This window comes from Columba livia, chromosome 5 (genome assembly GCF_036013475.1).
Source record: "Columba livia isolate bColLiv1 breed racing homer chromosome 5, bColLiv1.pat.W.v2, whole genome shotgun sequence".
Lineage (NCBI taxonomy): Eukaryota > Metazoa > Chordata > Aves > Columbiformes > Columbidae > Columba > Columba livia.
In genome coordinates this window covers 52,499,682-52,518,561 of record NC_088606.1, presented here as the reverse complement: position 1 = coordinate 52,518,561, position 18,880 = coordinate 52,499,682, and the positions used below count along the sequence as shown (strand labels likewise).

General features: G+C 49.1%; 1 protein-coding gene across 1 annotated transcript; it reads left to right on the top strand.

Moving 5' to 3' along the window:
* Positions 1-6,108: 6,108 nt before the first annotated feature.
* Positions 6,109-7,831, top strand: ASCL2 (achaete-scute family bHLH transcription factor 2). The gene is made up of 2 exons (XM_065065187.1): positions 6,109-6,922; positions 7,032-7,831. The coding sequence occupies exon 1, from the start codon at positions 6,393-6,395 to the stop codon at positions 6,909-6,911; it is 519 nt and encodes a 172-aa protein (XP_064921259.1). The 5' UTR covers positions 6,109-6,392; the 3' UTR covers positions 6,912-6,922; positions 7,032-7,831.
* The last annotated feature ends 11,049 nt before the right edge of the window (positions 7,832-18,880 follow it).

Below are 18,880 nucleotides of genomic sequence, written 5' to 3'. Positions count from 1 at the left end.
CTTTCTTCTGGCACTAGGGGACAGACAGTTGTGTTGTCACTCGCATTTTCAAGGGGAATGACCACCAAGAGTGCATGGGTATAAAGGCAGCAGGTTTGGTCCACAGGTGGAGTTACAGGTTAAATCTGGGTGGCAAGAAGGTATGAAGCACAGCTTTGTGTATAAAACCAGCTACAGAAACCCGACCAAGAGTAGTGACGAGCTGGAAGTGAAGGCCCAGCATGGTGCACACGGTGGGCACACCTGGAGCTTGTTCCACTGGAAGGGACATGGGAAAAACCATGCAGCCCAGTTTTACTTTCCCCTAGACCCCGGTTTCCTTCCCCAACCCTAAACGCTCGCTACCGGAGACCTGTGCAAAGCCAGATCTCACACTAGAGGTCCCCACAGACCAACAGAAACCCTTCCCGAAGGCCTGGATGTCTTAAGTGGGCTTTCTGAAGAGAATAAATGGGCAGTTCCCTTCTCCGTTACCCAAAGGTCTCCTCTGACTGTTGCAGGAGCCTTGCAGCTCAGTGCAGAACCACCTGAAAGGTCAAAAAAATCACCATCTACATCCCTTGGAAGTGCTCCCTAGTCTCTCCACAAAAGATGCTCTACCTCCTTTTGTCTTGAACCATAAAAACAGGCACCTTCACTGCCTCACCAAGCTCTCAGAGCAGGTCTGTAACTTTAAACACATGGGTTTAAACAAGTGTTTTCTCTGGTTTGGTTGTGAATGCCTGTTCTTGGGTGGTTTGTCCATGTCCTCTGATGCTTCAGATGCTTCTCCCATCTCCAGCGCCTGGTGCTCTGCCTTTGTGCCTACTCCCTCAACTACCTGCTCTGGTGCTGCGCTGGATTTGGGGGTGGAGGCATTTTCAGCTGTTTCTTTTTCCTTCATCTTATTCTTTATCCCATAGAGGTACAGCTTGAAAAATTTTTGTTTGGAGCAGAACATATGTGAATTTCTATCATCAAAAAATAATAAAGAGCAAGACTAGTTCCTCCCTCCCTGCAAATGAAAGTCAATAGTAGGAGCACTAGTAGACCTGGGGCATTACAAGGCTGGGCCTGCCTGAAGGAGGCACATTTGGCTCATGCAAAAGCACCACTGAAGTGACTGCTGGGGGAGCACATGTGCTCATCTCACCTGTGGCCATCAAAAGGGGGTCTCTACAACACTTCCCTTTCTCCAGGATTAAATTGCCTCTGGGTGCCCTGTCATTGGCACACGCCTGCCTTGGCAGCTCTCTGCCCAGGGAGCCCTGTCGAGAAGCATGGTGTCACCCCAGCCCCATGCCAGTGGGACAAGAGGCAGGGCTGGAGGCATCTGGAGGAACCATCCTGGTGGCTGGTGTGTAGGCTGGATGGCAGCGTGGCTTTTCTGGCAAGACTCAGCCTCTTGCCCACCCTGCTGGATTTTATCAGTTGGTCCCTTTTGCAAGAGCACAACTTATCACTCCCAAAAGTGGTGCAAAAACCACAAGTGACCACAGCTCCCATCTGCAGCTTCCTCCCTTATCTTTGGTTATGAGTTGGAGCACAGAAAGCGGGTAGCAAGGCTGAAAACACCCCAGGGAACCCAGGTGCCCTCTTCCTCTAGCCCCAGCTGCGTGGGTGTCAGAAAGACCTGCCACCTTGTCCAGAAGGAAAGGATTAAATTAAAAAAGGGAACAAAGCCAGATCATATTTTTTTGCAGAGCTAAAAACCTCCAACCCTTTTCTGAGCTGGAGGGAAATGCTGCCGACACTGTCAGATGGCCATCCTTGAAGACCTGGGGTATTTGAGGTTTTAATGCTGCACGGGGTGAACTTAGGAGACCAAATATAAATGGAGGAGAAGAGGCTGAATTCACACTAGTGCTTTCTTGCTGTCCACTTTTCTGGTTCTTGCTCCATTGGTGCAGCCACCAACGATGCAACTGCAGCACCCCAGCCCCAGATGCTTGAACTCCAGCTGGGCAGCAGGTATGAGAAACCTCCCTGTGGGCTTTGGGTGCTGCTACTCATGCTCCCACGAAAGGATGGGCTGGAGGCTGGGGAGAGAAGTTTGCCCCAGGAGGCAAAACTGCACCCATTGTCCAGGCAGGTCCCTGCTGCCTCTCAGGAGCCTCCTCCTTTGCCAGCCCATACCACCATTAGGGAAAATACCTCTCCTCCATGGTAGAAAATAGCTCAAAATGTGGCAGATTTACAAGTGACGCTGGCTCAGCCCATTTAGTCCCTCTACTACTGCCCGTGACACAGCTGTATTCACCCTAAAGCTTGCTCGTAAATAAAATATACCCGTATCAAACTGCACTGAAGCTGTATGAATGACGGGAAGCCAGGGAGACCTCACAGCCGATGTCTGCCTTCCCGGATGCATCACAAGGATTCATTGTAAGGGCTGCTTAGTATTCATATAGCATATACACACAATCAAAGCTAAAAATCAACTTTTAAACCCGGGCCTGTCTCTTTTCAAGAAAGGAAGGAGAGGAGAAAAGGGGGAGGTGCTGGGCTTTGCCAAGCTTCAGATGCACCATACAACTGCACTGTGCATGGAAACAAGGCTGGCTGGAGGCCGCCTTGGAAGAAACAAAACCAGAGAGAAATCATAAAATCTCCAAAGGACTTTTTTATTTATTATTATTTCTGAAGTATGTCTCAGAAATCCTCCAGTGATTCTCAAGCATTTTGAAATTCATTGTAGATGAGCAAAAAAAAAAGTCAGAAGAGTTACTATAAAAAGTTCATCAAGCCCAAGAAAGACAGGAAATTGCCTTCAAAGAATAAACTCAAACGAATGTATTTCTCTCGCAAAAGTGAAACAACTGTACTCAAAGCTGTAAAGCACACCCTCCCTACTTAAACTAAATTAATTTTTCTTTCCCACATGGTATCTAATTGCAAACCATAACTGCCCAGGAGCCAGCTGTGCTGGTGGTAGACCTAGAGACGCAAGTCTGGCACTCCCAGCAAAACCAGTGTGAGCAGAAGCCATCCTGGTAAGCAGGGATTCACCTGCTCACCAGAGTGAATGGGACTGCTTGACCAACGCTTGACGTTAATTTCTGGTATTTGCTCTCTTGAGCCTTATCACAACGGGACCTCTACTACTTCCCACTGAGGTCCAGCCAAGTTTTGGCAAAAAACCCCAGGAGCTCATGTCAGCTGCCTGTAATGCACAGGTCACAGCGGGACCGACCCAGCACCTTGTCTGCCACATTCCCACCAACACAAGTGCCAACTCAGGTGGCAGCATATTGCCCTCACCTTTGGCAGACGCAAGAAATAACACATAGCATCAGAGCTTGGAGGCCCTTCTCCACAGAATTACCCTCTTTCCAAGCAGAGTTTGCCCACTTTGCACCTTGCTGGCCGAAGACATGCAAGGCTGCAAGGTGTCCACACCAACCATGCAACTCTCACTTTTGCCTTACCTGTGCCAGGAGAGAAGAATTCCTTCTCTCCACCCTCTGGGGTCGGGCAGCACATAGCTGGATGCTCTCTCTCCCCAGATTACAATCAGGAAGTTGATTGTGAACACAGACAGCATTTAATGATGTCTTGTTCTACTGGATCTTACATAGTCATTAACTTTATAAACAGATTTCAAGTAAGATTACATTTCTCAGGGTATGAGATGTACCTACCTTCAGACTACTGGAAAAGCATGTGTGTTGTGAAGAAAGCAGTTGCTTTATGCTGTGCAGAGGCCCAGAGCAAAAAGCCACATCTGGCTGGAAACACACATTGCCGTCAGCAGCCCTGATGCAAATTTGGACAAGTCAAGTTCGTCCCTGAGCTGAGCACGAAAACACTGGGACTGGAGGCTTCATGCTCTTCCCCTGAGACTGGATTTACTGGTGTTTGAATGGTGCATTACTAATGGAAAAAATCCCTGTAGTTATTTTCATATGAAAAAAATCCAGTTATTACCCTGAAGTGTGGCTCTTCAATACAGAAGGTTTTCTCTTGAACAGCTTTGAAGACAGAAGCTTCCACTTTCCAGCAAGAAAACCTTGCATCAGAAATTAAAGACAGGGTAATAAAAGAATATTGATTTTGCTCCACTGCAGTAACGCCCTTTCTGCCTAAGCCACTACTGCTAGAGAGCACGAGGTAAACCCCCTGCACTAGCCAAGCCAGCTTTGCAGATGCTGGAGACAAGTGCCAATGCTATGTGGCTTGAGCTGAGCAAGCAATCCTCTGGCTGCTCACACACACAAGCACATTTACACATGCAAGCAGTTCCCCTGCACTTCCCAGGAGCCCACAAGGTAAAACGTTCCCACCTGTGCTGTGTGCCATGGGCTGCTCCTCGTGGATCAAACTCTTCAGAGGAGCCACATGGCTATTCATGGTTTTCTCACCAGGTCTATGGCATGGCCAAGAACATCTCAAAATGCACTGAATTTGGGTGCTAAGCCTGATGAGTGCTTGGGTGGGACTTCCAAACACACAAAGCACTCGCAGGCTCCTTCCTGTTGCTTTCAGGGATTTCAACAAGGCTGCCTGTGATGCTGCAGGGGGTATAGCTCCTGTAACCCACTGCCATTGCAACTGATCCCCAGGAAAAATATTTATCTTCCAACTGAACGGAGCCTTGCTGCTCCCTAAATACCCCGCACAGGCTTAGTTACATCCTAGGAACAGCACAAGAGCAGTTCAAGGCAGCCAGGGGGATACAGATACTTACTTTGATACCTGAATCATGCTGCAGAGCCTCGCTGGCAACTACCTGTGTGGTGATGGCTCTGCCGTGGGCATGCATACGTCCCTGCCACCAAGTTGCTGCCAGAGACACCAGCCTTGGGCATCCTTCTGGGATGGGGTTATGTTCTCTGCCAAAAAAAACGAAGCCCTGTAAGTGACTGCCTTGAATTTTCCTTTCTGCGCACCTCTGGATAGAGGGAAACCCTGTAGAAGGCAATTAGCATTCTCTAATTAACAGCTGCTGCAGATGGTCACACCGATAGGCCACATGAGCACCAGCTTGGTGGCTGACACAGGGGACAAGGCAGAAAGGGCAGAAAGCTGACCCCACCAAAGACAGTGAAAGGGTCTGTCAGAGGTGTTTTAGCATCACACTGTTTTGGGTTAGTCTTTCTTTAAATGCTGGGCAGGAGCAAAACTCCCAGAACAACACATCATGCAAGCCATGCTGAAGCCCAGAGTGGACAGCCACACCTCAGCAGTGGGTGCATGTAGCAGCCCCCGATCTGCTCTGCTTATTGAGCACACCACCATGCAAGTTATTTCTCATCACAAGGTCCCAGGATATTACGAAGCAGCTCCTCTGTCTTCCCCATCAAAATCCGCTACCTGGAAGCACCTCACCCTGCTGCTCCTCTGCCGGGAGCTGTGACAGGCAACCAGGGGGGAGTGCTTGCCATGGGACAGGGAAGCTCTGGTGCAAACCCTGGCCACAAAAGCTTTGCATTTTTCTTCTCCTCTCCATGCCTTTATCCTTGGAACTCTCATTTAAGCTTGAAGAGCTGGCCTGCAAAGAATGGCCTTTGTAAGATGACTCATGCAATTGCTATAAATTTTTATTAGTCTTATTTTTTTTTTTTGTACATGTAACAAAGCAGAGTCCCGGTATATCCCTTCACGTTGCAAAACAAACGCCAACCGGCAGACCACTGCCCGCACGGCTCCAAAGCCGCTGGTTAATAGCAGGGCCGGTTCCCCTCGCCTCTCCGCGGGGAAAGTCCGACGGGGGAAGCCGCACTCCCGAGGCCACCGCTGCCTTCCCCGGCACTGCCACCAGCGAGGTGCCCGGGCTGGAGGGGGAAGAAATGGCACATACGGAGGAACACGATTCGGGACTAGCATCGCACCGGGGTCACGACTGGCCCCGCTGCTTGTGCGTGCCCGCGCCGCTCTGCGGGGGGGTGGGAGGCGGGGCGAGAGAGGAGGCCCTCCCGGGAATAATAATGAAAAAATAAATTAAAATAAAGTATTAAAAATCTAAGAGAAGAAGCGGTGACCAAAGGAAGAAGTTGCAGCAGAAGGGAGGGGAGCGCACCCTCCCGCGGGCGGGGCGGCCGAGGGCAGGGGAGGGGGGGTTTGCCGGGGTTGGCGGCGCCACGCGCCGGGCGCGCGCGGGGGCGGGGGCGCGCGCGGGGGAGGGCGGGCGGGGGGCGCGGCGGCGGCGGGCGCGCGTGGCGCGGCGTGCGCGGCGCGTGCGGCCGGCGGGGGCTCGCGAGCGGCGGCGTGTTGATAAGGGCCGTGCGGCGGAGGCGGCCGCAGAGGCGCGGAGCGGCGGCGGGAATAAACATTCCCGCGCTGCCCACCCCCATTTGCCTCCCACTCCCTTTGCATTTAGTTTAGTGGTTTTGTTTGCTTGAGGTGTTTTTTAAGTTTAAATATTATTTTTTTTTTGCGCGCTTTCCGCCAGCTGCCACCGTGGCCAACCGGCGATGAACGGCGGGGCCCTGCCGCCGCTACCCTCCGCCGCCCCCCGCGGCCGCCGGCGGCCCGCCTCCCCCGAGCTGCTGCGCTGCAAGCGCCGCCTGGCCTTCGCCGCTCTCCCGGGCACCGGGGCGGCGGCGGCCGCCGTCGCCCGTCGGAACGAGCGGGAGCGCAACCGCGTGCGGCTGGTCAACCTGGGCTTTGCCGCCCTCCGCCAGCATGTCCCCCACGGTGCCGCTAGCAAGAAGATGAGCAAAGTGGAGACGCTCCGCTCCGCCGTCGAGTACATCCGCGCCTTGCAGCGGCTCCTCGACGAGCACGACGCCGCCGCCGCTTTCCCCGACGGCCGCGGGCGGGCGGCCGTCGCTGAAGGAGGCGGCAGCGGCGGCTACTCCTCCGCTTCGCCTTCCTTCGGCTCCTCCGTGCCCGGCTCGCCTTGCTCCTCTGAGGAGAGCGGCTACGACGCGGCACTCAGCCCCGAGGAGCGGGAGCTGCTGGACTTCACCAGCTGGCTCGGGAGCTACTGACCCGGCGGGAGGTGAGGGGGGAGCCGGAGGGGAGGAGAGGGGGTGCTGCTTCCCCCATCCCCCGGCACTCGGGGGAGCGGGACACGTACCCATCGGGGTTCTTTGCAAATCTCTCCGCAGCCGCGCTCAGCCCGCAGTACCTCAGCGCCCTCGCTCTCTGCAGCAGCCAGCATCCCCCAAAACACTCGCCCCCGACCCCGGCGGGACCCGCTGGCTGCTTTCGCGTCTCGTCTCCAGGCTGTGGAAAGTGCAATGGTGTCAGTGGCTGGCGGGGCTCCGCGCTACCTGCGCCGGGGCAGCGGCTCCACCTGCCCTCCGGCTGCTGCGACGGACAGGAGGCCCGAGCGACCCCGCTTCACCTCACGGCTGCTTTCTGATGTTGCTTTGGAGGGGTGAAAAAACAAAACAAAAAACCACACAAAACCACTTGATGCTTCCTTGTTTCTGGCGGAGGAGGGAATTTTTTATCATGTCAGATTCTATTTTATGTGTAACTTGAACTGCCTAGGGGAACACTGGTGTATGAAGACTTATTTTTGTACAAGAAACCTTAGATAAAAGGGGTGAGGAGATGGGTCTATTTTTAGCAAGTCCTATTCTCTTGTTCTTGAACACTGCCAGCTAGAATGTTTTGGGAACATACACAGTTTAGATAAAAAGGTGTTGTGTTTTTTTTCTCTCCAAACACTTTAGTAAAAGACTGTACAGTTATATTGTCTTAATGTGGTGTCTGAGTTTGCCTGGTGTGAAGGTCCACTTCCCTGAAAACTGAAGTTTGTTTTTGTGGTTTTTTTTAAATGTATTGAAGGCATTTTTGTATGCACTTGCTAGGATTTCTTAAGTTGTATATATGCAGTTTTTAAAAGAGTATCATATTTTATGTAAATCGACTTTATAAATAAAAATCTATTTATAAATTACTTCAGGGCTGTAAGATGCATGTGTTTGGTGGAACTGCCCAAGGTAACTTCTGCCTGAGGGGATGGGAAAGGGGAGTAATGAGTGATACAGCAGAGAGGCAGTTCTCCTGAACCAGATTTTGTGCACAGAAGGAAATAAGGAGCAGCAAGGAAGGAGTGGGTATCAGGGGGCTGTTTGTCCTGACAGCTCCTCTCAAGTTAGTTTGGGGTGCCTTTATTCAGTGGAGCTGCATTTCTGAGGACAGTGTTGCCACTTAACATCCACACATAAGCAATAATGTCCCACTCTGACCTACTCTAACTTCAGCTGTATGTACACGCACTTTATCTAAAAGCAATAAGCAAACATTAATTGCTCCTTAGAAACTGCTGTCAGAGTCTCCTGAGCATTGTCCATTACTTTGGGTTCATGCTGAAGACCTGCTTCAGTGGAGGTGAGCCAGAGGCAAGACAGATTTCTGTGAAACAAAACACAGTGATGATGGCATGAAAAACTACACCAGAGGCTGTTACTTCCCTTAAATAGCCCTAGTGAATGTTACTAGTCAAATGGAGCAAAACGGGCTGGCCTATAGAATATGCTGAGTGAACACAAAACAGAAAGGGTTGTTAAAATTGACCTACTTTTCAGGGACTGCATGTGTAATCTCTCTGCTGCACTAGTACTGGGAAGGTAGATGTTTTCAGGAGAATGATCACTCAGCAGTCCCAAATTCAGTAATTGCAGGGGGTGCTCTGTAATCCATATCTACAAGAGTATTCCACATATATGGTTCAATTTGAAGAGAGAAGAGAAAAAAAAAAAAGGAAAATGCAGGCTCTAACAGCAAGTAGAATTTAGGAACCTGAAAGCAAGAGCAGTGGTTACTGTACTTCACATTCATTCCTTAATCAAAGTTACTTCAATAAACATGCCCTTTGTAAGGCTCTGGGAATTCAAGTGCTTAATAAATTGCTTGCAAAGGTTTTTCCCTGTATGGCTCTTCAACAGCCCCACAGGTAGGAGTGGGAGCTGTGAGATGACCTGGGTGTTAAGTGATCTGCTACACTTGGCAGCAAGGCTGGTGGGGTAGGGGGTGACATGGTACCCTTCCTCACTGGGGGTTTAGGGGCTTCATCCTCACAGATGACCTCCAAAAATTCAGTCAGGCGTAAACCCGTGCAGATTCTCACATAACAGCAGATTCTAAAATATCAGCATGCGATTTTTTTCCAAGCAATTTAGAAAAGTCAAGACTGCTGAATTTATCTGCACAAGTGTTCCATTATGGCAGAGTGTAATTGTTTAGAGAGTTTTACTACTGCTTGGCAGGGTGTTTGTTTTCCTTCCACAGGAGCACTGATAATTTTCATATTTGCAAAAGCAATATTTAACTCTCAGTCAAGTGACTCCCAGCATCGTTTCTAGGTTAATCAGATCACAGTAACATTAAAGCGGCATCAACTGTAACTATATTGGCAGGAAATCAGCTGCGACCAGTTTTCACTTAAGTAACGTTAATATTAGAGGAAAAAAAGAGCTTAGTCAGCATCACAAGTTACCTTAATGCTGTCAGCTTGTGTTTCAGTAGAAACTGAATACAGAGAGAGCAGGAACGTACAATTTACTTTGAAAAAAAACCAAGGCAGTCAAGAGCATTCCAAACACTTGAGAGGAGAGAGGGTGCAGGGAAAAGGATGTATGCCTGTTTCAGAAACACAAGATGTGAGCCTCATGAGGTTCAACAAGGCCAAGTGCAAGGTCCTGCACATGGGTCAGGGCAATCCCCAATATCAGTACAGGCTGGAGGATGAAGGGATTGAGAGCAGCTCTGTGGAGAAGGACTTGAGGATACTGGTGGATGAGAGATTGGACATGAGCCAGCAACATGCACTTGCTGCCCAGAAGGCCAGTCATATCTTGGGCTACATCAAAAGGAGTGTGGCCAGCAGGTCGAGGGAGGTGATTCTGCCCCTTTACTATGCTCTGGTCAGACCCCACCTGGAGTCATGCATCCAGCTCTGGAGCCCTCAGTACAGGAAAGACATGGACCTGTTGGAGAGGGGCCAGAGGAGGGACATGAAAATGATTAGACAGCTGGAACACTGCTGCTATGAGGACAGGCTGAGAGAGTTGGGGTTGTTCAGCCTGGAGAAAAGGCGGCTCTGGGACACCTTATTGCAGCCTTTCAGTACTTAAAAGTGGCTTATAAGAAAGATGGAGACAGACTTTGTAGAAGGACGTGTTTTGACAGGACAAGGGGTAATGGTTTTAAACCAGTAGAGGGGAGACAAGTTAGACATGAGGGAGAAATGTTTTACAATGAGGGTGGTGAGACACTGGAAGGGGTTTCCCAGAAAGGTGTTAGATGCCCCATCCCTGGAGACATTCAAGGCCAGGCTGGACAGGGCTCTGAGCAACCTGATCTAGTTGGAGATGTCCCTGCTCATTGCAGGGGAGTTGGACTAGATGACCTTTGAAGGTCCCTTCCAACCCAAACTGTTCCATGATTCTGTGACAGTGGAACTTCTTTCCCCAGCCATGGTGACCACAAGTCACTTGCAGATTTTCATATCAAGCTGCTAAAGAGGCTACACCAGAATCATTCTGCCCTTTTAAGAAAGCATCAGGAAGGATGCAAAGTAGTTTCTTTGACAGTTGCAGAGACAGCAGGTACCTTCAGCCAGCCTGACTTGCTCCTGTTCTCTTCAACTCCAGTCACCTGAATACTCCTTGGACCAAGCTGAGAATATTTCTGACTATAAAAGCTCACACCTAGGACACTATTTATACGAAACAGTACCAGAGCAAAAATGTGGAGATGGAAGCCCTCTGACCATGAGAGGCAGCTCTAAGCAGCAAGAGTAACACTAGATCTGCTTTCTCAGCCAGGTGATTCCCCTCCATGGAGTAGCAACCTCCACATGACAGAGGGACTTTCATTGTCTGAGTTAGCTGCTGTCCACTAAGGGCTGCTGTGGGAGCTTCCAGGGAGCCTGAATGACTGCCTAAAATGCTACCTGAAACACTTGCAGCAGGGATGGGCAATGTCTCTGCGAGCAACTAATTTCTCTTTAGATGTATAACTAGAAATTCAGTACTTCACATGGAAACACCAGCTCCCCAGGAAGACACAAACCCAGCCCTAAGTACAGGACTGTCCCAGAGTCAGATTCAGGCAGAAGAAATACACTGAGGAATTCTGAGAATTAAGAAAAAAAAAAAGAAAAAGCTGCAGCAAGCCAAGGGCGCCAGGAGGCACAGGCTTGTGATTATGCAGCTACCAACTGTACTTCTGTAAATCTACATCTATCTACATCTGCCAAGGGGTTCCCATTTTTCTGAGCAGAATTTCACAGATCACAGTCACGTCTAATGAAGCAGAAACAAGTTGCAGGAGAGTGCCAGGATTAGATGCTTCTCTCCCTTGGCTGAAAGAACCCTTCAATTTTCAACCACATTCTTTGGCATTTTGAGTTGCTCAGGCTAAAGCTTTTCTTGTTACCCAAAGCACATAAAGCCCAGTACATGGTAAAAATACTTCCTTGCAATGAACCATGCATTATTGCACTGTAGTGTTTAAATAAGGTAACCCATGAGAGGTGACAGCATCATGTCCAGCTCCAAGGTTATGCTCCTTCCAAATTTCTTCATGTTATTACAAAAAAGTAATTTTGGAGGAAAAGGGTATGCATCTCACTTGAAGACTCAAGCACCACAAGAAGCTCTAGGAAACAGGCACGAGCGTGCCCTGCAGCATCTCCATGGCAGGATGGCATTACTGCACCTTCTTGCAGGGCAGGTGGTTGTGGCAGAGCCCCCCCAGCACCTCAGCGGTCTCCAGCAGATTCCTGCCTCAGAGCACATTAAGAGGTGAGAGTCCAATGGAAGAGGGATTTCTCCTGTTCCTACCACCACACGGTATTACCAGCAAACACCAGCTTTACTACAGATCCTCCCGCAGAGAACAGCCAATAGTTGGTTTCAGTTTATAACAATGCACTTCTACATGAACACCTCATGAAGATCTTGTTGCAGCCCAAGCACAGCAGGCAGTGAGGTGAGCTGCTGCAGATCAGCTTTTGCCTCCCCTCCCATTTGCAGGGAGCAGCTGCCAGGAAAATAGTTGTCTTGCCAGCCCCTGTCTGTGTACCAAGGCTCTTCGCCTGCCATGGTTTGTGGGCAGACGGCTGTGTGCTAAGACTAGTCCCGAGGTCATTTCACTCTTTTCCTGCAGGTCACAGAATAGCCAGCTAACAGTAACAATTTTCAGTAATTTCTTATCTGGATTGGATGCTGACCAGGAACCTGGGAGTGCGCATAGCTGAGAGAGAAAGGCAGAGCTGGCCTGGCTGCACCCCGGTTTAGGCATCAGCTAACAAGGGTTCATTTTTCTTTCCACAAACTACCGTCAACGAAGCATTAGCAAAAAGTATACCTAGTAGTAATGAGACTAACACGATTAATGCAGCACCAGCTGTAATTGCAAGTTAATGTTGCACCCTTAAGTGGTTATTGAGCAGTATAACAACTTAAAATCCTGGGGACACCATGAGCCCCTGGCTCCTTTTGAGCTCTGTGCATGCCCTGGCACACGTGAACAGAGGAGCTGTGCCAGGTGCTTTCAGAGCATCCCTTGGCATCCCACCACAGGTTCTCAAGCCAGTCCCTGGTGCTTGCTCTTTGGTAAAGTGTCTGAGGACATGGAGAGGTTTTACACAAGCCAGTGATCAGTCATCTTATTATGTCCAAGTAATTTTTTCCATCCATTATTTTCCCATAATAAAGATATACTGGGGAAGAGGAAGAGGAACATCAGTATCCTTAGCTTAGGGAACATGTGGCAAAAACAGAGATTGGGGTTTCCACTGCATTTTAAATGGAGATTCTCCCCTCTTCCTGAGAACCTACAATCAGCCAGAGATCGTTCAGATCAGAATGAATAAACTCTCATTTTCTGTGGAGTGTTGCCCACCCCCTTACTCCTGTTGTCGCCACTCTTTTGTCCCAGGGCACAACAAGGTTGCAAAAGAATAACTGAAGTGACTGACAAGTCCTAGCACAGCTGTGCTACATACTGGTGAGGTAGGAGAGAGATCCCCAGAGAAACCCCAGCCAGCTGGTAGGCTCCAACACCAGCATCTGCACACAACGAGTGAGAAGAAACCGAGACAAGACAGGCATTTAATACCTGTTATCAGGGCTGTTTTACAACAGAGGAGAAATAAATGGTCATGTAGAGGGACATGGAAATGAAAAGGAGAGAGAAGTGAAAGAAAGTGATCAGGAGCGGAAGGCATAGTGCATTAAATCAGAGCAAGAAGCACAGAGAAATGACTTCAAGCATTAGGCTGTGACATTTCCCCCCAACTGTATAAATGCTCCTGTTTATGAGTACATCTTAGTAAGATCAGAGTTATAAACAGCAGAAAAGCAGAAACTTCTGGTAAGATGATTGTTTGGCTGCAGGGACCATGGCAGCACTTCAAGCTTTGACCTACGAGCATCCACCTTGCTTCTGGAGAAGACTCAGTTCTCTCCCTTCTTGATCTCCTTTCATCTCCTGGCCTCAGCCCCACCACTTAAAGCCTGAAGTACAATAGTTATCCAGTCACCAGACCCAGTAAATTGTGCTTGCTTTTTAAGTTGCTTGTTTTTGTTTTTTTTAAAGGGGAAGAAAAACCAACAGAGAGGCATGATAGCCCCAAGGGGAATTTTCTGTTAAAAGTCACTGCCAAAAGAATGACCAATTTGTAAGTGAAATGTTGACACTTTTATAACACAGCAAATATCTCCCCCTTGAGTGAAGCACTTCAAGATTATTTTTTTAGAAAGATTAATTTTGTCAGGATATTAAATACTAGAAGGAAGTGTTACAATACTATAACATATTTTTCCTTTCTCTCTGCTTCCCACTTTCACACACAAAATTCCTTCAAGGCTCGTCAAAGGACCCACAGTCCCTTTAGCAAAACTATACACAGAAAGAACAGCTGAAAGCCACCAGGTGAATAAAAATCTAGTTCAGAAGAATTAATAAATACAACCACCCTCTTCCCAGTGCAGTACCTACAAAGCTCCACAATCCCAGCACCAGCCTGCCTTCAGCATGGGCTTGCTTATATTGAGGGGAAGCCAACTGGTCTTGGTGGAAGTGGCTACTCCCTTTGGTGAAGCACCTGTGCTTGATTCCCTGCTGAGGGGTCTCTGTGATGGCCAACTGGCTGCCAGTGCTGCTTCTCCTTACCTGGGAGATGCCTGGCACCAGAGCAAACTGGAAAACGGAGAGGGTGAAACCTGCTTTAAGCAGCTTGAATTTGCAGTGTGCACTGTATTTGGGTCTGATTTGAATGGAGGAGAGGTTGGGGACTGGGTTGCAATGTGCCTTGGTATGGCCCTGCATTGTCTCTTTGCCTGACTTCCCTAAACCTCCTCTCCAGCAGCTGATGACTGTCCCTCAGGCTGCTTCCCTGCATGCTGCACAGACCTGGGAAGCTACTGAGATAGTTTATACCCTTCAGACTTTGGTCTTGCTAGAGGACAGCCAGTAAAAAGGGTTGAGAGCAGAGAGGCTTTTGAAGTGGGGAGACCACAAAGCTCATTTAGGATGCATACACCACCAAAAAAACCCCAACCACCAGACAGTAATAACTTCAAACCAGTGCTGACTGGAGTTGAAAACAGCCATGTACTTGCAGAAAAACTAGTGCCTATGCCAAATTCAGACGTGGTGTAAGCTGAATTCGACACTGTTTATGACGCTGAAGAGAACTAATGGCTGCTGGCAGGCAAGTCTTGCCATTAAAGAGAAGCACACAAATTGTTAAAGGGACCTCTGAGCAGTCTTTCAGGCCCAGCAGAAATCATAACCAACCCTCTCTGTGCAGCAAAACCCACTGGAGAATGCAAGCACAATGTCCATGTTTTGCACGTCCTATGGCTGGTCAGGCCTGAGCTACGTGGACAGGAACCCTGGGGTCTGGGATTTAGGACAGTGGCTGCACTTGGTGTGAATGAGGCAGAAATTACTCAGAGCTGGACGAGGAGCAGTATGAGGACTTCTGAGGCTGCTGAGGGCACAGGCTGGGGTGGGAGGTGAGGCAGGCTGCCTGCAAGTTGTTTGCTTCTGCCATGTTTGGGGGCACAGGATTGGGGACTGTTCCTTGTGAGTGAACCAAACAGCCAGCTGCACTGTGCTGCCACCTTCCCATCCCAACTTCTTACCACCATCAGCCTTGACACAATGAAGTAGCATCATCATGTCGGTGTGCCATTGCATCAGTGCATCCTTGCACAGGATACGATAATCAGGTCTTGTGGCTGCTGTATTCAGCCACTGGGGAGGAAGCTCGGTACAGAGACAGCAAGGAGCATCCCTGAAGAAGCTCAGCATGGGCTACTTCAACCTGCTAGAAAGACACATTGCATGGCTGGAGCAGCTCTGGCTCCAGAGAGAGCTACTGCATAGTCAGGCAGTGGGTCGCGATGCACACCTGCTTGATAGAAGCAACCTAAACATCTGTATAGCTCTTTTCTAGCAAATTATTATAAGCCAGAAGAATTAAGATAAGTGCAAAGTAAGTTTATTGTGTTATTTTATTCGTGCCCATTTGGATTTGTTTTGTTCTGTTTTAATAAGAGTAGTGAGTTGAGGCTTATGTAGGAGAGTTAAAATGATTCACTTAAAGCATTGCTTGTTAGTGTGTGGCAAAGCAAGTAATGAACTTCCAACTAAGTTCTGAGCTGAGCATTATGGAAACGATTAGTTTCCAGAGCGGATTAAGATATTTATTGAAAAGAAACTAAGTGGAGAATTTATTGCTGTTCTCTTTCCCCTGAAAATTTATTGTTTGAATTGAGATTTTTTTCCGTGTAGCTTTTTTCTTCAGTAAAAAAGCAGATGCAGTGAATAAGAAACATTTTAGAAGTACAGTATTTGGGTTACAAAATGATCCATTTCATGAGCTATTTGATGGCAAGACTTTTAATTCCAAAATGTTAGACATTTTATTGAAATCTCCAATGTTTTTCATGGTCGAAACACACAACAGATTGTTTGCTGAAGCAAAGACTCCACTTTGGGGCAATGTATTTTAGAATTTCAATTTTCTGGAAGTTTTGGAGCACCTTATAAGTATAGTGGTGAAATCTGGGCTACCATAAAAATGCTGGGATCTGCCTCTATTGTAACAAAGTGCTAGCAAGTCCGTGTTGGAAAAAGTCAGTTGGCCAGGCAGGTTGGAAGAAATAACATGTGTGGTGGGGTTTTGGTTTTGTTTGCTCACCTCATGTTTTGACTTGAGGCAGTAGGACTCTGGACCTCCTTCCTTAGTGAGGGGCTAGAAATGTCAAGGAGATTCAAGCCAGGAGGGGCAATGCCCCAGGCTACAGCCACCACTGCGACTTGAAATTACCCCCAGCAAACCCCATATGAACAGCTGGGGGTTTCTATAGAGGTGTGGATACATAGGACAGCTTGTCTCCAAAATCCTCAAGCCATGAGGGTAGCCTCGATACCCCAGCTTTATGCTCCTGAAGCACCTCAGAGGGCAGGGGTCTGTATGGTGTGACAGCTCCAGGCACTGTCTGCTCAGGATTCAGCCCTGCCGTAGGGTTTGCAGTGCATGGGAGCATGGTACCATGCTGAAACACAGCCCCATGACTTGTAGGGAAGGGGGTCTCCTCACAGGCTCCCTGTGTCTATTTTCCTCTACAGCTGCCTTCGATCTTCTTCTCCTCACCACTACTTAAAATTAACTTTGCATCATATATCACCTCATTTTCTTTCTCGGTGCTTTTATTATGGGAGAAAGCTGGAAGTGAGAGGTGGAGCAGAGTAGTGAAGAAAGAAAGAAAATGGAAAAAATGGAAGAAAGTGAGATGCTGAGGGGGGAAGGGGTAGGAAGGGCTTGAAAGGGCTGAGGGGGCACAGGAACAGGATGGCCCCAGGCACCCTGCATTGTGCCCAGCTCTATCCATCTAAATAAAGGGACTGTCCTGACTTGTGTCCCAGCTGGGAGAGGTTTTGTTGTCTTTCAGGTTTTGTTGTCGTACCCTCCCCTGTTTGCTCCTCCTCCTCTCTTCTCCCACCTCCCTTTTCATCCACACTGCATCAAAGTGCCCCTGTCTCCCCAGGCCTTTCTGTCCTCTCCCCGGACGCACAATATCCCCTTCTGTGGCCATCACCCAGCCGATGTTTTCTACCTCCTTATCCTCATTTATCCTCATATCTCCAGCTAAATAAACCCCTGGGGTGAGAGGAGAGTGGAAGCTGGAAGGGAGAATGCTTGTGGGGAGGGGGCAGCCCTGGGGCAGATACTCCCTTTTGCATGTCTACGAGCCCCGCCGAGGCAGGGGTGGCACTGGGGGCACCAGCATGGGGATGGTATGAGGGGTTGGCCTGTGTCTGGGTGTGGATCAACCTGCTCAGCATCCTGCAGCGAGCTGGGGGTGCAGAAAGCTTTTGAAGATTTGGCACCAGAAGAGAGTGCATCCTCTTTCCCACCTTATATAAATGCCCATGGGAACTGGCCCTGTGGGAGGGGGTAGAACCAGGTTAGGGTTGGGGTGGCAGAGGCCTTCAAGGCTTGGGCACGTGTGCTTTTGAGGAACAAATATCCACCCACAACATACACTGGGGATGTTTGCTGGGGAAAACCAGTCACATTTGCTAGTCCAGGCACAGCAAGAGCCTGCCTGTAGCTTGTCCTGCTGTGCCTGTGGGCTGCTCGCTTCCCTCCTGGCCTTTCACTGCATTTGTTTCCCTTTGGTTACTGCTGTTTTATCAATCCTTATTAGTCTCCACTTGCTTTGGTGGAGCTCAGTCATTTTCTGGGGCTGTGGCCCTGGACGAAGGCTTCACCTTTGCTGGCTGCAAGGGATGGCGCTGCAGTGGGGTCCCTTCAGCCAGCACCACTCTTCTTTTTTGTTCTCAGGTCACCGGAGAAACACATCCTGTCCTGCCAGCCACTTGCTTCCCTGCAGGCAGGCAGGCAGCGAGGTGGTGCAGGGCATCCCACTTTCTCAATTCCCAGGCAGGGATGTCTGCCCATGGGGAGCTGAACCCACCGTTAGGAGTGATGGCAGAGCACTAGATGTGGTGAAGAAGGTGGTCTTGTTCGCAAGTTTCCCACAGGGTTATTTTTCTCCTAGAACAGGTTTTAAGCATCCATTGCACTAAGGTCTCCTGGCATATAATTGTTAAAGTTGGTGAAAGTATTTAGAAGTGCAGCTCCACTGGGTGAACAAGAGGCACATGGGGTCTGATCAGCCAGAGGCAGAGTCACACTCCCTGCTGCTGAGACTACATGCCCAAGGCTGAAGCTCTGCATTAAATGGAGTCAGCCTTTTTCTCCAGGGTACTTAACAGGCATCAAGATCTCCAAGAGAGAGATAACACCTGTGTCCTGAAGTTTTTACTGTTGCTATTCTCTTTTAGAAAACCATGAGTGACTGTCGGTTTGAACCCCTCCCAGCCCCACATGCGTCCCTGAGCAACAACAAACACACAGAGGCACAATACAGCGTTCCAGCTATGAAATCCCAGTAAAAGTCCTTATTTTGCATGTTTGATGCTCTCAGGCTTTGACATTCAAGCGGCTGCGTCTCTGCTGAGCTCTGCTCCAGCCGTGCATGCTGGCTGCCCTGGAGAGGCAGGGCTGGGATGGGTGCATGAACACCTCCTGTCCCTCAAGGCAGATGGGGACATCAGACCAGGCTTGGGTGATTTGCCCCAGCTGAGCATCTGGCTCGTGTTTCTTCACTGTTTTTATTTGTAAAGGGAGAGCTCAGATCCACGTGGTGCCCCAGGTTGTTCAAAACGGAGAACTCTCCACCCCAAAGTCCTTGTCTTCATGTGTTTCAGATCCTATTTTGGCTGCCCAAGGTGATACAGTCAGATCCTAAATTAGCCTCTTATAATCTAAATTGAATTTAGAACCAGAAAATCCCCTGCTTTCAGATGTTTCTGGTTACACAATAACCCTGGCTCTCCTCCTCAGAGGAGTGAAATGGCAGGATTTTGAAATTCCTTGTTGGTTCATGTTTGCATATAAATGCTGATTTTATCT

Excerpts from the sequence above, each read along its gene's own strand:
- ASCL2 (XM_065065187.1), top strand. The coding sequence starts at position 6,393 with ATGAACGGCGGGGCCCTGCCGCCGCTACCCTCCGCCGCCCCCCGCGGC.